Source organism: Pomacea canaliculata, linkage group LG1 (assembly GCF_003073045.1).
Source record: "Pomacea canaliculata isolate SZHN2017 linkage group LG1, ASM307304v1, whole genome shotgun sequence".
NCBI classification, from domain to species: Eukaryota; Metazoa; Mollusca; class Gastropoda; order Architaenioglossa; family Ampullariidae; genus Pomacea; species Pomacea canaliculata.
The window spans coordinates 10,095,796-10,113,495 of NC_037590.1; the positions used below are offsets into that span (position 1 = coordinate 10,095,796).

A 17,700-nucleotide genomic window follows, 5' to 3' on the forward strand; every position below is an offset into this window, starting at 1 on the left:
GGAAAAGTGGACAAGGATCTAAGAGAAATGACCTGAAGAACATTGTGGCATCAAGAAGCATGATGTCTGATACAAGCCTCCTAATTATTTGCATGCTGGCTGCATCGCCTCTAGTTGCCATAGAGACTGAATGGCCAGGTCTGGGGGTCAGCGAGTGCAGGAATCGTAGCACCTGTCACGTGGGAGAATTTTGTTCCCTCAAAAGCGACATCTTTGGGGACTGCAGAAACTGCACTCTTCTGATACAATGGTGTTACCAGGACTTTGATTATCTCAGACGAAACTACCCATCATGCGAAGCTACGTGTGAACGTAAGTTACAATAATACATTCTGTTCTGTCTGGGCCACGGTCCAGCTACATTTTCTGTGAAGTTCCATACTACTTCCGATAATACTTTAGAAAAAATCAAAACAACATCACTCCCACATCAACAAAAACTTGATCTGAGCACAAGACAATAATATCAAATAACTCAAAGTAGAAACTATCGAATGGACAATGTCATGTAACACACATCACAACTTTTCCTGCAGGAGAATTCTCCAAAAATAACACGCTTTATCTCCATGGCAACATATCAGCTTTGATAGAAGAAAGGAATGCGATGCAAGATAAGCTGGACTACATGGAGGCTGCTGTTCAAGCGGCTGGTGAGTTGTTTTTTTCAAAACTTTTTTCTGCATCTTCTGCGCATGGTGAGCGGTTCCGCTACATCGAAAAAATATGTTACAAGAGAAGTGCAATCCAGTCATGTAAAACCATTCCCTTCACATGGTGGCAACGGTGGAATAAACAGAAATCTAATTATTTATTCATCATGAAATCAAATTAGGCATAACTATCAGCTTAAAATAACCTCAACTCGCAAATTACCGGATTCCCTTGTCTATCTCTTCTCTTTTCCCGCCCTTCTGCCCTTTCTACTAGTTATTTCATAATTTATTTCACGGCAGGTCAGTTCACATGACATCTCTAATGTTCTTAAATATGTGTAGTCATGACATTCCAAGCTGTCATATATCCTGTCCTTTGGACCAGTTGCACTTAGGTTGAAATTCTTCTCATGTTCGAGGTATCATTCGCAAGTGGTTTTCTTACTGTTCTTTAAATTTTAATTTTAAACTGACCTTTTGTTTCTCTGTCAATCACATCCACATAGCCTGCACCTGTTTCATTAGTAACATTATCTTCTATCTGTTTTCATGCCTACCGGCATGCTTAAATTACTTAATTACTTGTTATATTAACAAAAGAAAAACCTTCCAGGATAAATCAAAGCAAAACAACTGCTTTATTTATTGTTTGTGGGAAATTCCCCTGTTATGTTGTCATTACGTGCTTCAGAAAGGCTTAGGCCATTGTACATGAGTCACTGTACTAAAACTACATCAAATCAGCTGAGATAACACGGGCAAAGTTGTTTTATTTTAAACATTTTCTATTTAGACCAAAGATATTAATTAAGAAGTGAGAGCATGTACACTTTTTCCACATGCTTCTCCTTCGTATACTCTCTTTGCCTTTCCATCCGTCCCAACATCACTGTAATACGCATTTTATTTATATATATGTTCGCGCTTGTATTCAAATGCACAAATATAAGTATTATTTGTGTTCACATTAAATTGTTGTCATCTACAGATGAACAGCTGCAGCATAATCGCAAAGAACTGAATGCCACCCAAAAGAATCTGACTGATGCAATGGTTGAGCTTCAAGAACAAAAGTCTCGTAAGTCTCTCTCTCTCTTCTTATCTCTATTTCTTTTTTATCTCTATTTTGGTTTAATTATTATATATTTTACTATTCTCTCATTTTTATTTGATTAAACTAAAGTTGATATTTAAATGAACCTTGTCGACATGATGCACTATTTCAAATAAATTCCTATGACGACTATATGACACATAACTAGCCTAAGCCTTTTTCCAGTGTGTAATAGGGGAACTTTCCCCACTGACCCAAAAGCCAGCGACCGTATAACAGAGGAACGTACCACCAGCAATGAGCAAGGACTGTCTTTGAGCCACTCTAAAAGCTCTTCTGTGACAATTGGCTTTGTAAACAGCAAATATTTCTGATATCTTTCAACCAAAACCTCTGATATCTTTCCTTCGTTAAGTAGAAAAGGTCTGGATTATGAATTATTTGGGGAATTGCTGATGTAGGCTCTAGAGCCCATTCTGTGAAAAGTGCACAGACAGCGTCTACCCGGTGACTGAAGCAGAAACTCGTGTAACAATGACAGTCAATTCTGGATGGTTGCTTAATTTTCAGCTTTAGGGTCGAGAGCATGGAGACAGAAGCTGTATGTTTTAAAAAGCGTTTACCCGTGCGCCTTGTAGCATTTGCTGCATCCTCTCATCACTTCCTTCCTAATATTTTGCTTTTAATTAAGTTAAGGCGCTCAAAATTATTGAATTATACAGGCCGCAGAAGGAGGTAATGTCCAAGATTCAGTCATGGACCGTCATCTACAAGCAGCTCAACAAAGCTGCAAGAAATTGTAACCACTTTTTTTTTTTTTTGGTCTGTAGATTACGAATTTATTTTCACCGTCGCCATTATCTGTGTCACCGCCTTCATTGTGCTCCTACTACTGGTCCTGATGTGTCTGAGCTGCTGGGTGTGGTCCGTTCAGAGAGAGAACAAGCAGCTGAAGGAACACAGTAGGCGTGAAGTCAGCATGATCTGTACTGCCAGTGAGTAGCAATGATACCTTTTATGTAGTAAAACAGCTTACTACACCAAGGTATAAATATACAACAAAGAAAATTATTCTAATAAAAGTAAGTATAGACAATTAATTGTCTGCTATATTGTTCGCATTGGGCCAGATGCATGGGCAGTTACAGTTGTGGAGGTTGTGGAGGAAAACATGAACTATGGTTGTCTCATTAGCATGGCAGAATGAAGTTCTGTTTACACGTGACTCTTGAACATAATAAGTTAAGGGATGACAGTCTTAATAATTTGTCAATAACTCAGTAGAATGTTGTAAGCTGTCTACTGTACGAATCACCGGGGGAAGCTACACCAGTCCGTGCGTGGGGAACAAATGAACGCTGTTCAATGAAGCGTGCTTTGTCTTGTGGCTGAATTACTTCCTATTGTCCACCCAGAAGGAATGAGTACTTGATGAGCTTAGGAATGTGAAGATGGCAAAAGGGTTGGGTTCTGTCATCCTTAAGTCCTCATGTCGAGCTCTGAATACGATGAACTTTTTAGGCTCACTGCCCCTTGGCTGTGGGACCCTTACTAGGAAATAGGTAAATTGTGACGACCCTTGAATGGTTGTTCAAGCTCTTAGCGGTATTTTAACAGTTTTTCGTGAAAAGGAAGTGTTATGAGTTCAGATATTAATGTCATTGGTGTGTGTGGGTACTTAACTGCTTGTGCGTGCATGCGGACGTGTACCTGTGTTTCTGTATATATTTCAGAGCCTGTTGATCTTCAGAAGTGGTCTTCTTGTCCATTTTTTAAATTATATCGGTTCAAGAGCGTCAAGCCGACCCTACCCGCACAAGTCTCGCTCGCCTGTCCTGAAGGACAAGAACTCTTTGATCTTGCTGAACGTGGTGATCACTGCACATTCACCGAAATCCCGCTGGACACAGACAATGACACCGACACGAGAGATGGCGAGGAAAACGACGCAGCAGATGGGAACTCGGTTGCAGGTCCTGCTCAGTGCACAGACAGCGGCCACGCCAGCGAGAGCAGCAGCCTGAGTGGCGAACACCAGGTGGCACCTAACGGACCCCGAACGACCTTTACTTTGGGCGATGAATTAGACTTCATGCAGTCTAATAGAAGATGATGACAAAGGAGGAGGAGAAACGATATGGCTGATGTTTCGAAAAAGTGGAAGACTGACAATATCGTATTGTACGACCTAGTTGGATGGACATTTGAGCATCGTAGGGTATCTTCCCTGTCATCGGATAGGTGATAAGCATCAGCAAAAGTGAGACTATGGGGTCAAGAACTTTGTTCGCAGAATTGCAGAAGTCTTCAAAATAGTAAAATAAACTACCGATACTTAAAGGAGGCTATAGGCAGACATTTGTACCTTTCGGACATAATCATGGTAATTGCATTTAGGGGAGGGGAATGGTGTTGAAGTTACTATATATGATATTTTTTCACAACTGTTATTTTAGATATCCATCGGTTAAACCCTCTTCTTTTTCATTTTACAAATAAACTTCATTATCCCCTCATCGAAAAATTCAAAAATATCACGTGGTAAGCACTCAAGCAAACTAACAACCCTTTCTGGCACTTACAAAATCAATGAACCATGCGCTCAATGTTCTGAATGTTTTTTGTATATTACATTTCTTTTTTAAGCTTGTAAATGAATATGATATCTTTATTGTAAATAAATGACCGTTGATACATAGTCACATCTTCGTCTTTACATTGTGTTTATATCCTTGGAATACAATACACACAATATCAGGAGTGCACCTAGGTGGTCAAAAGTGTAACAACAATAAAAGTAACAACATGCGACAGTGAAAAGTGAGCTATTAAATGTTGGTCAACTCCTGTAACAAACGACCTGGTAACTTAAAAATATAATAAAAAGATTTAAACTAATAAGCTATTTATTCACATAAGTTTTGGCAAAGTTAAACAGAAAAGTCATGTTAAGTGTATTCAACCGATGAAAGGAGATGAAGAGGAGGAAGAGAGATCGCACGAACTGCCAGATCAGGTTTTGTTTAGTACGAGGCGAGCACTTCAACCTGTATGGTACTGCACTAGATCAGACTTTATATAAGGGGGGCATGGCAGCTGTATAAATGCTCTAAAAGATACTTTTTGTTTCCAAGTCATTCGGGACATTTCTCGCATCTCTTAAAATAAAATATTAAATTGCATGAACATATTTTATTTTGCTGCTAGAACTGTAATATCACACAACATGCACGATATCAAACGCCTCCCTCTGTTTTGTTGTTTTATAATATCTTTTTGATGAAAGCAACAATAAGAAAAAGCTAACAAACTAAACGTCTTTTAAACAATGAACAGTATAAAGAAATACATATATATAGTCGCTAAAACAAAATTGAAGTGAGAATATAGGAATAGGACCACCTAAGAGATATCAGACAACCAGTACAATACACCACTCCTGAGGTTTTGACGAGCAAACGCACGAATATTGTAATGATGATACGGTAGTATAATTTGCAAACTACAAAAACAAGAGACTATACAACCAGCCATGCATCTTCCCGCGCGCGCCGCAAAGTAGCGCAGAAAGGTCATTTTTCTCTGGGTTAAATTTTTGAGTTGTATATAAGTAATTTCGGTTTTCTCTGTTTTGATATCAAAGAAATTAACTCCTTAATTATTCTATCATACAAAAGCACTTATTTTACTAGAGAGGAAATTTAAATGTTTCAAATTAAAATTTTCAATATACATACACTGAGAGTGTTGTCTCATATTTAAATACATTTTAATGCTACACAGCTGGTTTTGTCAGTAAGCTAACCGTCAGGTTCGAGTGTGTTTACAACAGTTTGTAACGATTTCACAAGCTTCTCTGCCAAAATTAGATTGGATAAGGCTACAGGAATGTATACAAAGTTGCAGTAGTCCAGCCAAGATTGTCACTGTTGACAGTTTGCTAGTTAGTAAATAGCCGGTGAGGCATGGTTAAAGGGAAGCTACTCGTATACGAGCATGAGATACATGTATTGCTTCCCTTGGGTTTTTCCTGTTTACCAAAGTTAGGACTGAGGTCTCTGTTAGGCCGGGGATTTTCCGGGAAAAAATATCGCCAAATTATTTCAACAATTGGTAAGATAATGTTTACTTTATGTTGAAATTTTTAATAAATATCACTTTACTACACATCTTCCTTTACGTTAGAGTACAAACAATGTCGTACTTTGGTCTGTTTGCAATGGTACAAAGGCAAATCAGATCTGCCTAATATACGTATCACGCCTTGAACTTCAGGAAAATTATGCAGTGACAGAAAACTAAACTGATCATCACTAACAAAGATATCACAAATATAAATGCTGGAAACTCTGGGAAGCTTTTATATTAAGTTAAAACCTGCCACCCACTATATACCTTAATATTTGTCACGCACTAATTTTTGTTAATACGTATACTGCATTGTACACAAAGTCTCGATGCCAAGAATCATATTTGCACATGGGACAAATAAATCTTAAACATCTGGACGTAGAACGTATGGTAACAGTCTTTGAGCTGGGTCTTTCCAGATTAAACAATTCAAGATCAAGAAATATTTACATTTTTTTTTTCTTTTTTTTAATATTTGTTTTTTTGCATCTTTATCTTGGCAGATAGTCCAACAGCCATTCTTTGGAAAGCAAAATATTGGCATGGAAGGGGTAGCTGCACAGTCTGATTCTGATCCAGAACACAGCTGGGAGTGTAAAGCAGGCTACTATGTCTGCTTCAAAGATTGCTGTCAGAGAATAAATCAGTTCTGCAATGAGTACACAAAGAGATGTGAACTTTGCAGCACACGAAGCACTTATTGCGGAAATGATTCTTTACCTGTGCATTGTGATGCATGGTGTTTGCAACAGAAATACTCACATAACACAGGTTTGAAGTACTTTTGTGTTATGGTGACATAAAAAATGTTTTAAGCTGTCTCAGGACAAATCTTAATATAACTGTGAGCCTCTTGAGAATCACAGTTGAAAACTTGGAGTTCCCAGAAGAGAGAAGTATTCAAAAACTGTGTAACAAACTGATCACTTTTTTGCTGAAGGGGGAAAATAACAAACTTTATGAATCCTCAGTCTATACATAAATAATCTGGTCACAGTTACAATTTGAATTTGTAACACTATAAGTTGTGATGAGTCTGAGTTTCCTCAACTATTCTGCCATAGGTGCACTTAGCCAACACATATTCTAAAAAAAGTTATTGCAAGTAATTTGCTTCAAAATGTTTAGTAATACTAAAATTTACTTTAATTAAGAAGATATATTAGGCAGAAGATTTTCCCTTAACAGATGCATCCACTTAGTTATTTTTCTAAAGAATATTACAAGTGCAGAAAGGTTCAGTAGTACTGAATGTTTATGTTTATTTTACGTTTTTTTAAGTATGAAAATGTACTTAACAAAGAAGAAGCTGGTTTATAACATATGCAGCCTATAATGAATGGGCTTTTTAAAATTAACCTCCCCATGAATTTCATTGAGAATGTTACATACTAAGCATTTATTATGAAACTGTATGTCTAACTAATGAGAATGGCCAGGGAACAGTTTTATTTGAATACAACGATAGCAATGAGATGATAAAGGTTAAATTATATGAGGTTTTTCATTTTGGACATATCTTTTTTATTTTTTAATTCTTAACTTCTTTACCTTTTTGTTTCAGCACCAACAGAATGTGTGAGCCCTGTTTACTTGTGGACTACATATATCCTGATTTTCATTACTGCTCTGCTTGGAATTTCCATTATATTTTTAATCAACAAAAGGCTTAAAGTGTGTCAAACAAAGAAAGATCCAAAGTGTGTTGATAGTGATAGTTCAACAGACTCACTTCAACTGCTCCAAGGTAAATATGCTAGGTGATATATCATCTTAATGGACTGTCTTTCGGCTATTGCAGAGACTGCTGATAGATTCCACGTTGTCTTTACATTGTTTTTAACCTTTCTTACTGTCAGCATCTGCTGCTACATACTGATAATAGTCTCTATGTTTGCTTCTCTCACATCATTAAGTGGCTTGGTAGCTCAGTATTTAAGAGGACAATAGTCACCATGCAGAGGATCGTTCTGGATTCCTCATCTCATGAGCACTAGTCTTTCTGTGTAGGTGACACCAGGGCTAGCGGCATTTTAGTGATAAAGCTGCTGGCTTGGTGTTGAATGCAAGTTACACCCTTGCCTCAACTTCTGTGTCATAATTATTCAATATTATAAAACTAGTATTTGTATAGCACATTTTTTCTACATATAGGTGAGCTCATGTGCTTTACAAGAGAGAGGGAGTGAGTGAGGAGTAGGGAATAAAGCTGAGACAGACATCACAATCAAGCAATCTATATACACATGAACAATTAAAAAATGCCAGGAAGATGAAGAAACACGGAAATAGAGCTACATACAGAGATAGAGGCAGGGCAGGAGAAAGGCAATGGCTTATACTCCAGTCTGATACATAGGAAAGTGAGAAAACCAGTGTGGAGAGAGCAAACTGGTATGCCAGCATATTAGATATAATATTATAGATAATATTAGATATTAAACTAATTTATAAAAAAATGTAATGATTCCCAGCAGAGAAAATTAAAAAGTCAATCCCCGCCTCCGCATAAGTCAAAGTTAAGCATATGTATGAATTACATGTCATATTTGTTTATGTGAAACAAAACACAGAAACATGGTGATTGTCAATCATAATTTTTTCAAATCTTTTTTCATTGTCATCTAGTAAGATTAGTTGTTCATGCACAATAAAAAAATGACTCAAATTCACACTAATCATTAGCAATAACACTAAACCTTAAAAAAATTCTCATTACAAAACTCAGCCATGCAAGATGATCAGTAGGATCTACAAGAACGGAGAAGAAATGAAGTAAACAAAAATAATAAAAATGAAAAAGCAGCTTTCTGAAATTTATAAACTTGCTGATTTTTCATGGTGTTTAAATGGTCATTGCTATAAATATTTTGTGTATTCAGCTGACTTTTTCCACAAATGGGGGTTTTCTAGTAAAGGTAACTTAAAAAGGTGAATTCTAAACAGGCAGTAGTGACATAGCACAATGATACATCAATGTCTCATTGATTGTTGTATTAAGCTGTGGCATGAAATACAGTATAAAGATTTACTAATGAAGAAAATGAGTCTTAGGAATGGCAGATTATGATATGAAATATCCAAGGGGAGCAAATCAAATGAAATCTTCATAGCTGTGTGAAAAAGTTGATATGCCCATATACATGCTTATGAAACAGTTTTTGTAACTATTTCATATAGCTATAAATGTATTAATTATGTATAAATGTAACTATTTAAAACTCTGCATGCTTCAAGCTCTATGGATCAATTGTTTTGGTTTTCAGAGACGCAGCAAAAGCAATGCAATGAGGAGCTCGTGCTCATAGATCATTCAGATGGTGGCAAGCACACAACTGATAGAAAAGAGGGGATGCTGACTTTGATAATGCAGTGTCCAGTAACACTGAGGAAGAGGCAGTGTCTAGCAGCAACCAGTGCATCTCATCAAGAAACATGGTCTTTCACAACATCTCACCAACAACCTTCGACACTCACCCAGTATCTATCCATACTGGATTTACTTCAACTCCTAATGCCAACTTGTACAACAATATCTAGACTTTTCTGAGCAGAGCAGAAATAGAGGGGAAGATCTCATCTTTCCTGACTTTTTTCTTGGCTGCTATAAAGGTTGTTGTGACTACATGAAGAAAACTCCAGGAAGATATCGATCATTTTAAAGAGGCCAGTGAATGTGAAAGGAAATGACTCTTACCAGTTCCAAAAGAAACATATCATACAAAAGCACTCGCGGACAAGCAATTGACAAGAGATGGTGTATGTGGGGGTTTGATTGAGATGAGTGGGTAAGGGTGTGTGTATGTGAAATGAAAGGCAAGGATGTGAAGAAGACTTTGCACTCCATTGAAAAGAAATAGCCTGAGCACAGTCAGTCTCAAACTGATCTCTTCCTGATATACAACTGTGTGATAAATATTATCTTTTCTTTTTTAATTTATGAATTGTTAATAGTAAAAGAGCAATTAAATGCTATATTTAAAAGCTGACTCGTCTCTCAATCAGTTACTTCCCTTAGCTAAAACTACACAACAGAATCTTTAGTTATTTACCACCATGATTCCCTTCTGGTTTAGCCACAGAAAAAAATGATCATGCAAGGAAATTTTCCATGTTTTGCCCAGAGGTTTTAGTCTATTTTATATACTCTTTTGACAAGTTTTGAAATTTTGTGATAGTTAAGTATACTCTTAATTTAAGATTGGATGTTAACTCCAACTACTTGCCTTAGAAAAAATATGACCTTTCACTTGTTACTGTGCAGTATAGTATCCACTCCAAAGTGTTTGCTTCCAGTCCCCCCAGCCAACAGGTGTGGTGCACAAATATGGATTATATTAGTAGTAATTCAGTTTGCAGTTCACCAGATTAATCCAGTATCTATCCAATGTCAAGCGTTACAGATTATAAACAAATAGGAGGAGTGTGCTTTTTTATTCAGAACCTTATAATTACTGCTTGAGGAACTTGTTCTGCTCAGATGTTATTTTGTATACTGGTTTTGTTAAAGTTTATTTTAATTTTTATCCCCATATTGTGTATTTAAAAAAATGTTTTGTGACCTTTGTCAGGACATTACGTTTTATTTTAAAAGAAAACTACACATTGAAAGTCTCATAAAGTATCTTTCCTAGCTACAAATATTTAGAACACATTAAAATACAAAGATTTCTACATTGCTTTTACTCTGAGGAATTGTTGTTAATTAGAAGTTATATAGTTTTAAAGATTTTAGCAGTTAATTTGGATTAGAAAAGCTAACTTTAAAGAACTGTTAATATGTTGTTTAGATTGGTCCTTTATAAATTTCCTATACCTAAGAAATCAAAAACCTTAAAAGCCAGTATGTGCTTACATTTGTTCAATGACATTTATATATGCTCTTTCATAGTTATATGCATCAATTTTAAAGTTTCAGAATTGTTGCCTTTATCATGTTTGGAAAGACCAGATTTATAAGTATTTTATAAAACTACTCTTACTTTTAAGCATGATCCATCGTTTTAACATGAACATAATCAGGATTAGTAATAAATAGCTTTGTTATAACTACTTAGTAATGAATTCATTTAGCCATTCAGGTTGGTGAGAAATGTTTTAAATAATTTGTAAACTTTGTGTGATGCCATAGCTTATATTTTCATGCTTAACGTTCAAAGATACGTATACTTACTGTATGGGGCTCAAGTTGCTAAGTCCTGTGTACAGGGCACAGTATGCAGTCAAGGTCTTAGCTGTAGGTATGAATCTTCCTCCCCATGTTATCAGGCTGTGAAGAATGCTTTTAGTGCTTTAGGCATTCCCAGCCATTCACATAACAGAATGAAGCAGGACACATTGCTTTCAAGCATTATGCAGTGAGAATGATCCAGCAGTCCTGTTGTCACTGTGTTAGTATGATGATAGTATCATGTCATTTATTTAGGCTGTGAAAAGCCTTATCACACTCCTATTAATCATGGTCAGTTGAGTGACAGGAACACTATCCTGCATTATTCTCCACAGTACAATGCTCCGTCTGGAAATAAACATTTCAGGTGAAGACTTTCATGTAGCTTGTATTTGATGAAGTGACAAGAAACCACAAATTGTAATCAGGGATGTTAGATATATTTCAACACAGTTACTTTGGTTATTCACTGTTGTCTTATGATATTATGTTTTGTGTAATTTATCGACCATTGTAATTTTGTGAGACCCATCATATCACCGTCATCATCATTATCATTAATATATCAGTAGTAAAAGAACCAGACTCTCACAAACTTTCTTTGTTTTACTCTCATCTCTGGGATGTGCCTAACGAAATGGCAGTCTGTTTTAGATGTTTTCTGTCCAGTTTTTTTTTTTTTTTCGTTTTTGTTTTTCATTCTCAACCTCCCCCACATTCTCTACAGGACAGTCTTTAATGTATGTCCCGACAATCTCGAAATAAGGTATGTATTTTTTTCGACGTGTTCCTTGAAACAATTATGGCTGATCCACTAGAAGAACATGAGGGTTTCGCCACCGCCTTCAAAAAGAATCAGTACTATAACAAAATCGTCAGAAGAGCTCAACAGAACGCCCTCTAGCCACTGCTCCTCCATGAGCAAATCTGCTATTCCGTCTGAGGACCGGACACTGCAATCTCAACAGCCACCTCAAGAGGACTATCATAAAAAAAAACGCAGCACCATGCCCGTGTGGAGAGGCGGACCATCAGCAAGGTTAGGATACAGCCCGTAGAGTTGATCACTACAGCAGGATCCGGTGTATCTCCTCCCACAGAATAGCACATCACCATCGAGTAGATACGAAATAGAATAAAGGATAAAATCTTGCCTTCTGACGCCCTCTTGTCCACAGTAAAATGGTGGAAGGTACAGTAGCTAGGGAACAGCTTGAGACACCGAGGTCATCCTCTCTACTTCACGTCCTGCTTCCTTTCATAGAATATAACTGGGAACAATATACATTGTTGTTTTGTAAATAACACGAATAAGGTAATAACCTAACATCGTGATATGTTTATATGTGAATGTAAATATTAATAATATGTATGTTCTTTGAAGAAAAGTATGACCTCGAATGCATCTACATCTTTATAATGTTCTTCTTAACCACGCTTGCGTGTTTTCTTCTGATATGATATTTGTTACTTGTTTGTTACTAGCACTTCAAGTTACATTCATATAAACCTACTCTGAAACTGAAAAGTCCTTGGTTACGCCCAGCTCCGTACAACTGGAACCGGACAATAGTAGAGTGTTTCGTTTAGTTTTAAAGCATTCAATTAAAACAAAAATTTCCGCTCGAAATTTGCGCAGCATGACGTGGTCAACATGGACAAGAAGATTTCGCGTCGTATGCTGAACCTGATGTTCTTTCTGCATGAGCATAATATTATGGTCCCGGCGCAGATTATATGAAAAAGGTAACCGAGGTGAACAGAAAAATTGTTCAACATCTCAATGATATAGGCACAGCTAACCAAAGTCTTCTAAACCGCCTTTCTCACCCCCGACAGATGATGACATCATTGTTTTTTATGGAATGTCCAAAATTTGCAACACAAGACTCAATGGACAAATCAAACTAAATATTCCCATTTCCCTCCATTTTTTGTTATTTTGCTCATGGGTTCACTCCCAATCAAAGAAATGCGTTATGTAAGTACTTTTAATTTAATTTAATGCCTGTATCAGATGGCGATTTTTATCACAAAGCCTGACCTGAGATGCGACGATGGATCTGAGCTTTCCTGGACATCCCAAAACAAGCTGGACTGGCGGGTCCTCTCAACTTCCACGTCTGTCCATGTGCTTGACCCACCGACAGGTCAAGGGACGAATGACTGACTAATGATCTTCGTCACTAAATATTCTTCATTATCATGTCGTATATCGAAGATGGCAAATGAGGTTTCCCGTGCAGTCAACGCCAGCTCCTCCATATAATTACCAAGTACCGTCCCTCTGAGAGCTCACTGCCATTAGAGTGTTGGCCATACTCAGTCCGTTTTACTTGTTTCACTACTATTCCACCGGATCACCAACACTAACTAGAATAAAGACAGCTTACAGGACTTCTGTAAAACTAATAAATCTCTTTGAGTTGTGGAGTATGTGGGCTCCTGCTGAAAGGAGATGGGATACATTTCAAGTCATATCTATTGTTAAATATCAAACAATCTGTACACACTGATCACAGATAGTAATTGTTTGATTGTTTGAAGATGTTCTTGCCGCCTGTGAGTCTGCTGTTTTCTTCCTGCCCCCCACTGTTTCACACGGAGGTTGACTTGTGCCCACCCGCTGGTAAGCTTGACAAACTGCTTTTGAACTTTTGAACTCGGCTGTCAGTTCAAGCTCATCCAGTCCAATAGGACACTGTTTGTATGAGCAGGGTATAAATTTTGCATTGTTTGTTTTGGATTGGTTGGGGTTCTTTTATTTGCTTGCTTTTCCTACTGGTCATGTTCAACAGGAGACTACTTAATATTTTAAATAAGTTTACAAAACGTTTTGACTTTCGAAAGTTTATTATTTGGTCGTGCTGTGTTTTGAGTCCACGGAAACAAAGTTGCTTGCAAAATATTGACATGCTGGCAGGGAATTTGTTTATACCGACTGCCACTGAACAATGGAATAAAGTTTCTGGTATGATTCATTCCCTTGGTCTTGAATTAACGCCCTTGGAATATGCAGAATTCCAAAGGCGAAACGTAAAATGCCGGCATCGTTCATCACAGTTTCTCATTCTGCAGTTCTTCTACCTTGATAAGTTTGGGTTAAACTGCACGATGAACTGAAATACTTTAAAAGTCTAGTGGGAAGCAACCTTTTTTCTAAGATTGGGATAAAACCCATGCACATCTTAGCGAACATCTCCTCCCACTTAGTCCTTCCTGTACACCTCTACAAACATCACCATGCATGTAAAGAGGTCAACTACACATACATCACAAGTGACCCCATGTCCTCTTTCTGTCCATTGGTTTGTTTGTATGACTTCTCGCTTGTGCACGTATCAAGGGGTAGGGTTTAGCATAGAGGGCTGACCACATGACACCCCATTTAAAATAATATACTGTCTGAAGACTAATTTTGCTGTAAGGTTTGGCTGTTCTCGGTTCAGCTCTCATCTCAGTCATGCTGATGTTTCACTGCATGTGGCATCTGTTTATAGGGCTGGCTGCCTCAGTTGCTGACTCCACATAAAACACCAATTGCCCCCTCCCCCAAAGACTAAAGTGAAAGTTTAGTTCGTTTGCCTTAAGTGAAATATCACACTCCCTTCACATATTGATAACTCCTAGAAGTTCCCCCAAATTAGTTTATGTCTCTTATGAATTACTGTTTCACATAAAAAACATATTTTTTGTATATTCTTATAATGAGCATGAATATCACATACTCATTGTAAAATATCTCTAAAAAACTGCAATATTAGGCTAAACTAAAACTAACATCAAGCTAAAACCTGGAATGTCAAATTTATATCGCATGTCAAACAGGCCTAAAAAACCAGTCTGCTAAAATTTTTTAGATTTCTCAAATATTGCAAACATGACTGTTCTTAATTAACAGGCCATAGAATATATAATGATAGTGAGGATGAGAAAGCCACGACATCAAGGCTGGAGAGGAGCGATGTGTTTTGTGGGCCAGCTAACATACATATTATTTCATCTGCACGATCAAAAGAATAATTTCAGAAAGTAGTTAATAAAATAATTTGAATATTATGAAAATTATAATTTATATTTCTTTTTAGTGAAAACCCATTATGTCCTTAAACTGAAGTGTTAATTTCACATTCTTCTTTGAAGTGAGATGAATGTAATTTTGTAATCTTGAGTTTTGATGATCACAGCAAGAATATGGGATAGAAAAAGTTTTCATAAAAACTAGTTACTAATTTTTGAGGTCAAGAATCACTGCTATTTGCAAATCAAGAAATAGAGTAGGTTTTAGATGGTTGTTTGCAAACATAGTCTTGCCCACACTTCAACTCACTAAATTTATGTTTTACTATCCTCTATACTATCAAAAAATGGGCGTCTGTACTAGCTAAGATGAACTTCTATTGACAAATAAGGCCAGATTAACCTTTAATGTTAAAAAAAAAACAGTCAAAACCTTAGCAATATGACAATATATTTTTTATATCACCTGATACACATCACATATCTTACATTAAACACACAAAAAAAAAACAAAAATGCCAAACTTTATTTCCTTTGGTCTAAATATTCAGGAGACCAACAGGCAGGTGTTTGTTTTTTGTTATCTGAAAGAACACATATGAACATGTCATGTGCATTTACACTGCTTGTATCCATGACATGCAGAAGAAAAATCGACTTTTTATTCTTTAATTTTTAGTCCATATTTATGCAAAAGAACACTTGCAGTAGTTATTAATCTATTGCCTTCTTGCAATAATGGTACTTGCCTTCAGATCTCATGTAAATCTTTTAAAAAAAATTTAATATTTCTAATATCTTTTTAAACTCTTTACCTCGTGATCTTTACTTCACCTAACATAATTTTTAATTGTTTAATTCTTGTCTTAAACTGTTCTTTAATACCTACCCATAAACCAAATTAACCCCTTATCGTACAGTGTAGCAAAGTACTGTCTGTGGGCTTAAGTCATGCTTGAGATTTCATGAATAGTAATCATTAAAATGTAAAAAAGCTAAAAAAAAAATTAATCTTTCTTCCGGTCAATAAGGAACAACAACTATTCATTTATATACAAGTTTCTTTGCTTAAATTCAAGGGTATATGTAGATGAGAGAGATAGAGTAAATGACATTTTGTGTGTAGTAAGAACTGAAGGTGACTTACTGCTGCAACATTGAACCATTCTCAAGCTGCGCCATCTTTAAGATGTGATGCATAAGCTAATCTACCTTTTGTAATACCTCCAAGAAACTCAAGCCATTCACAACAAAAGCTTTAAATTCATGCTCAAATTATCACATTTTTAATTGGGAACTGTGTTAATATAATGTATTTCACTAACTATATGAAAAGGGAGCTAATCCATATACACGATTATAGTTAATCATGAAATAAAAATAAATCATGTTAAAACTGAAAGTTATCTTCTCACATGCTGTACCACAACTCATTTAAAAGCTTGCTTTAATACATAAACTTCAACAAGATGTTAAACAATCTGTACCAAATATTTCAATGATGAAGCTGATTCTCACAGTGTAAGCTTACAGCAATTATTTAACAGATGGCCTCCCCTTACTTATCAGTGGCCACGGGTACAAAATGATATTGAAGACAATGACAAAATTATTTATGTATCGAAAATTTTAACTCCAACTTCTTAACAGTTTTTTTCTAAAGATTGTCTTATTGACAGGGATTGATAAGGTTGTGACTTGTTCAGGTCCCTAAAGCTTGTTAAAGGAATGTCCCCTTCTTAACGAAATATACATAACAGATATATTTCACTCAGTATCAAATATACAGCAATATAAGTAACACAAAATTGTTGTTTATAGTGCCTGATAGATGCATGTCTTGTCATTGTCCTCGCATAAAAGAAACACTTCTCGCAGGGAAATCTTTACATTTGTCGCAGAAAAGGTAGATATCACCTTTTGTGGCTTTGGCTTCCTGTTAACAGAAAAATCAAGATGAGATCAACAATATCAATAATATAACCTGATCACTAATATGAAGATATTTATAACCAGTCAGAAAACTACAAGACATTAGTTCTCACAATCCCGAAAGCTTATTTATATTATTTATAAATATTTATTAATATATTAATAAATATTTATTAATATGTTGATAAAGTAAATGACACCAACAAGAATAGATATATATTTAGTAGTTTTAAAATTCATTTTCTTAGTTTATCATTCATTTTGTTATTTCTATTTCCAAAATAACAAGGTTAGGGTATGTGTTATGCGAGGAGATACATGTTTTAATCTGTACTTTCATTAGCTGTTATTCTGTCTCTATTTTTAATTGTTTCACCTCATTTCATTAACCATTATCCAACAGGTACCCCTCATTTTTTGTTCAGGCTTGATTGTCATACAGCATCAGCAAGTAGAGGGATGCCCTGCACACAAAAACATGGTAAACATTATCTATAAATTCAATGCATGTAGAAGAAAAGAAGCTAAAATGCTACTCAGTAGAATGATGTACTATTTTTTTAGCATTATCTCAAAAGTCATACGTGGGCAGAATTCTACCATGTAATAAACTTGTAATGCTAATTAGTAACCTTGCATACTTTTAAATTACTTTAGGATTCATTTACTTTAATTGCTTCTTTCAACAATTAAGCTCTTACTAATCACACTCTATCATTTGGATCTCCTGATTATAC

The 17,700-nt window shown here is 36.0% G+C and overlaps 2 protein-coding genes and 1 long non-coding RNA gene across 7 annotated transcripts in view; 2 read left to right on the plus strand and 1 right to left on the minus strand.

Moving 5' to 3' along the window:
* LOC112577301 lies at positions 1 to 5,002 on the plus strand. The gene is made up of 5 exons (XM_025260358.1): positions 1 to 312; positions 537 to 653; positions 1,645 to 1,734; positions 2,541 to 2,705; positions 3,444 to 5,002. Exons 1-5 carry the CDS (start codon positions 60 to 62, stop codon positions 3,821 to 3,823), a joined length of 1,005 nt encoding a protein of 334 aa, XP_025116143.1. The 5' UTR covers positions 1 to 59; the 3' UTR covers positions 3,824 to 5,002.
* Positions 5,003 to 5,735: 733 nt separating this feature from the next.
* Positions 5,736 to 11,602, plus strand: LOC112573858. Its single transcript, XM_025254509.1, has 4 exons — positions 5,736 to 5,823; positions 6,345 to 6,612; positions 7,406 to 7,588; positions 9,108 to 11,602. Exons 2-4 carry the CDS (start codon positions 6,384 to 6,386, stop codon positions 9,389 to 9,391), a joined length of 696 nt encoding a protein of 231 aa, XP_025110294.1. The 5' UTR covers positions 5,736 to 5,823; positions 6,345 to 6,383; the 3' UTR covers positions 9,392 to 11,602.
* Positions 11,603 to 15,543: 3,941 nt separating this feature from the next.
* LOC112559505 overlaps positions 15,544 to 17,700 on the minus strand; it is a 33,733-nt gene continuing 31,576 nt past the window's right edge. For all 5 annotated transcript variants that reach the window (XR_003098350.1, XR_003098349.1, XR_003098352.1 and 2 more), the window contains 2 exons: positions 17,340 to 17,427; positions 15,544 to 16,967 (listed from right to left, as the gene is read on the minus strand). This is a non-coding gene — a long non-coding RNA (uncharacterized LOC112559505). The remainder of the gene's footprint in view (positions 16,968 to 17,339; positions 17,428 to 17,700) is intronic.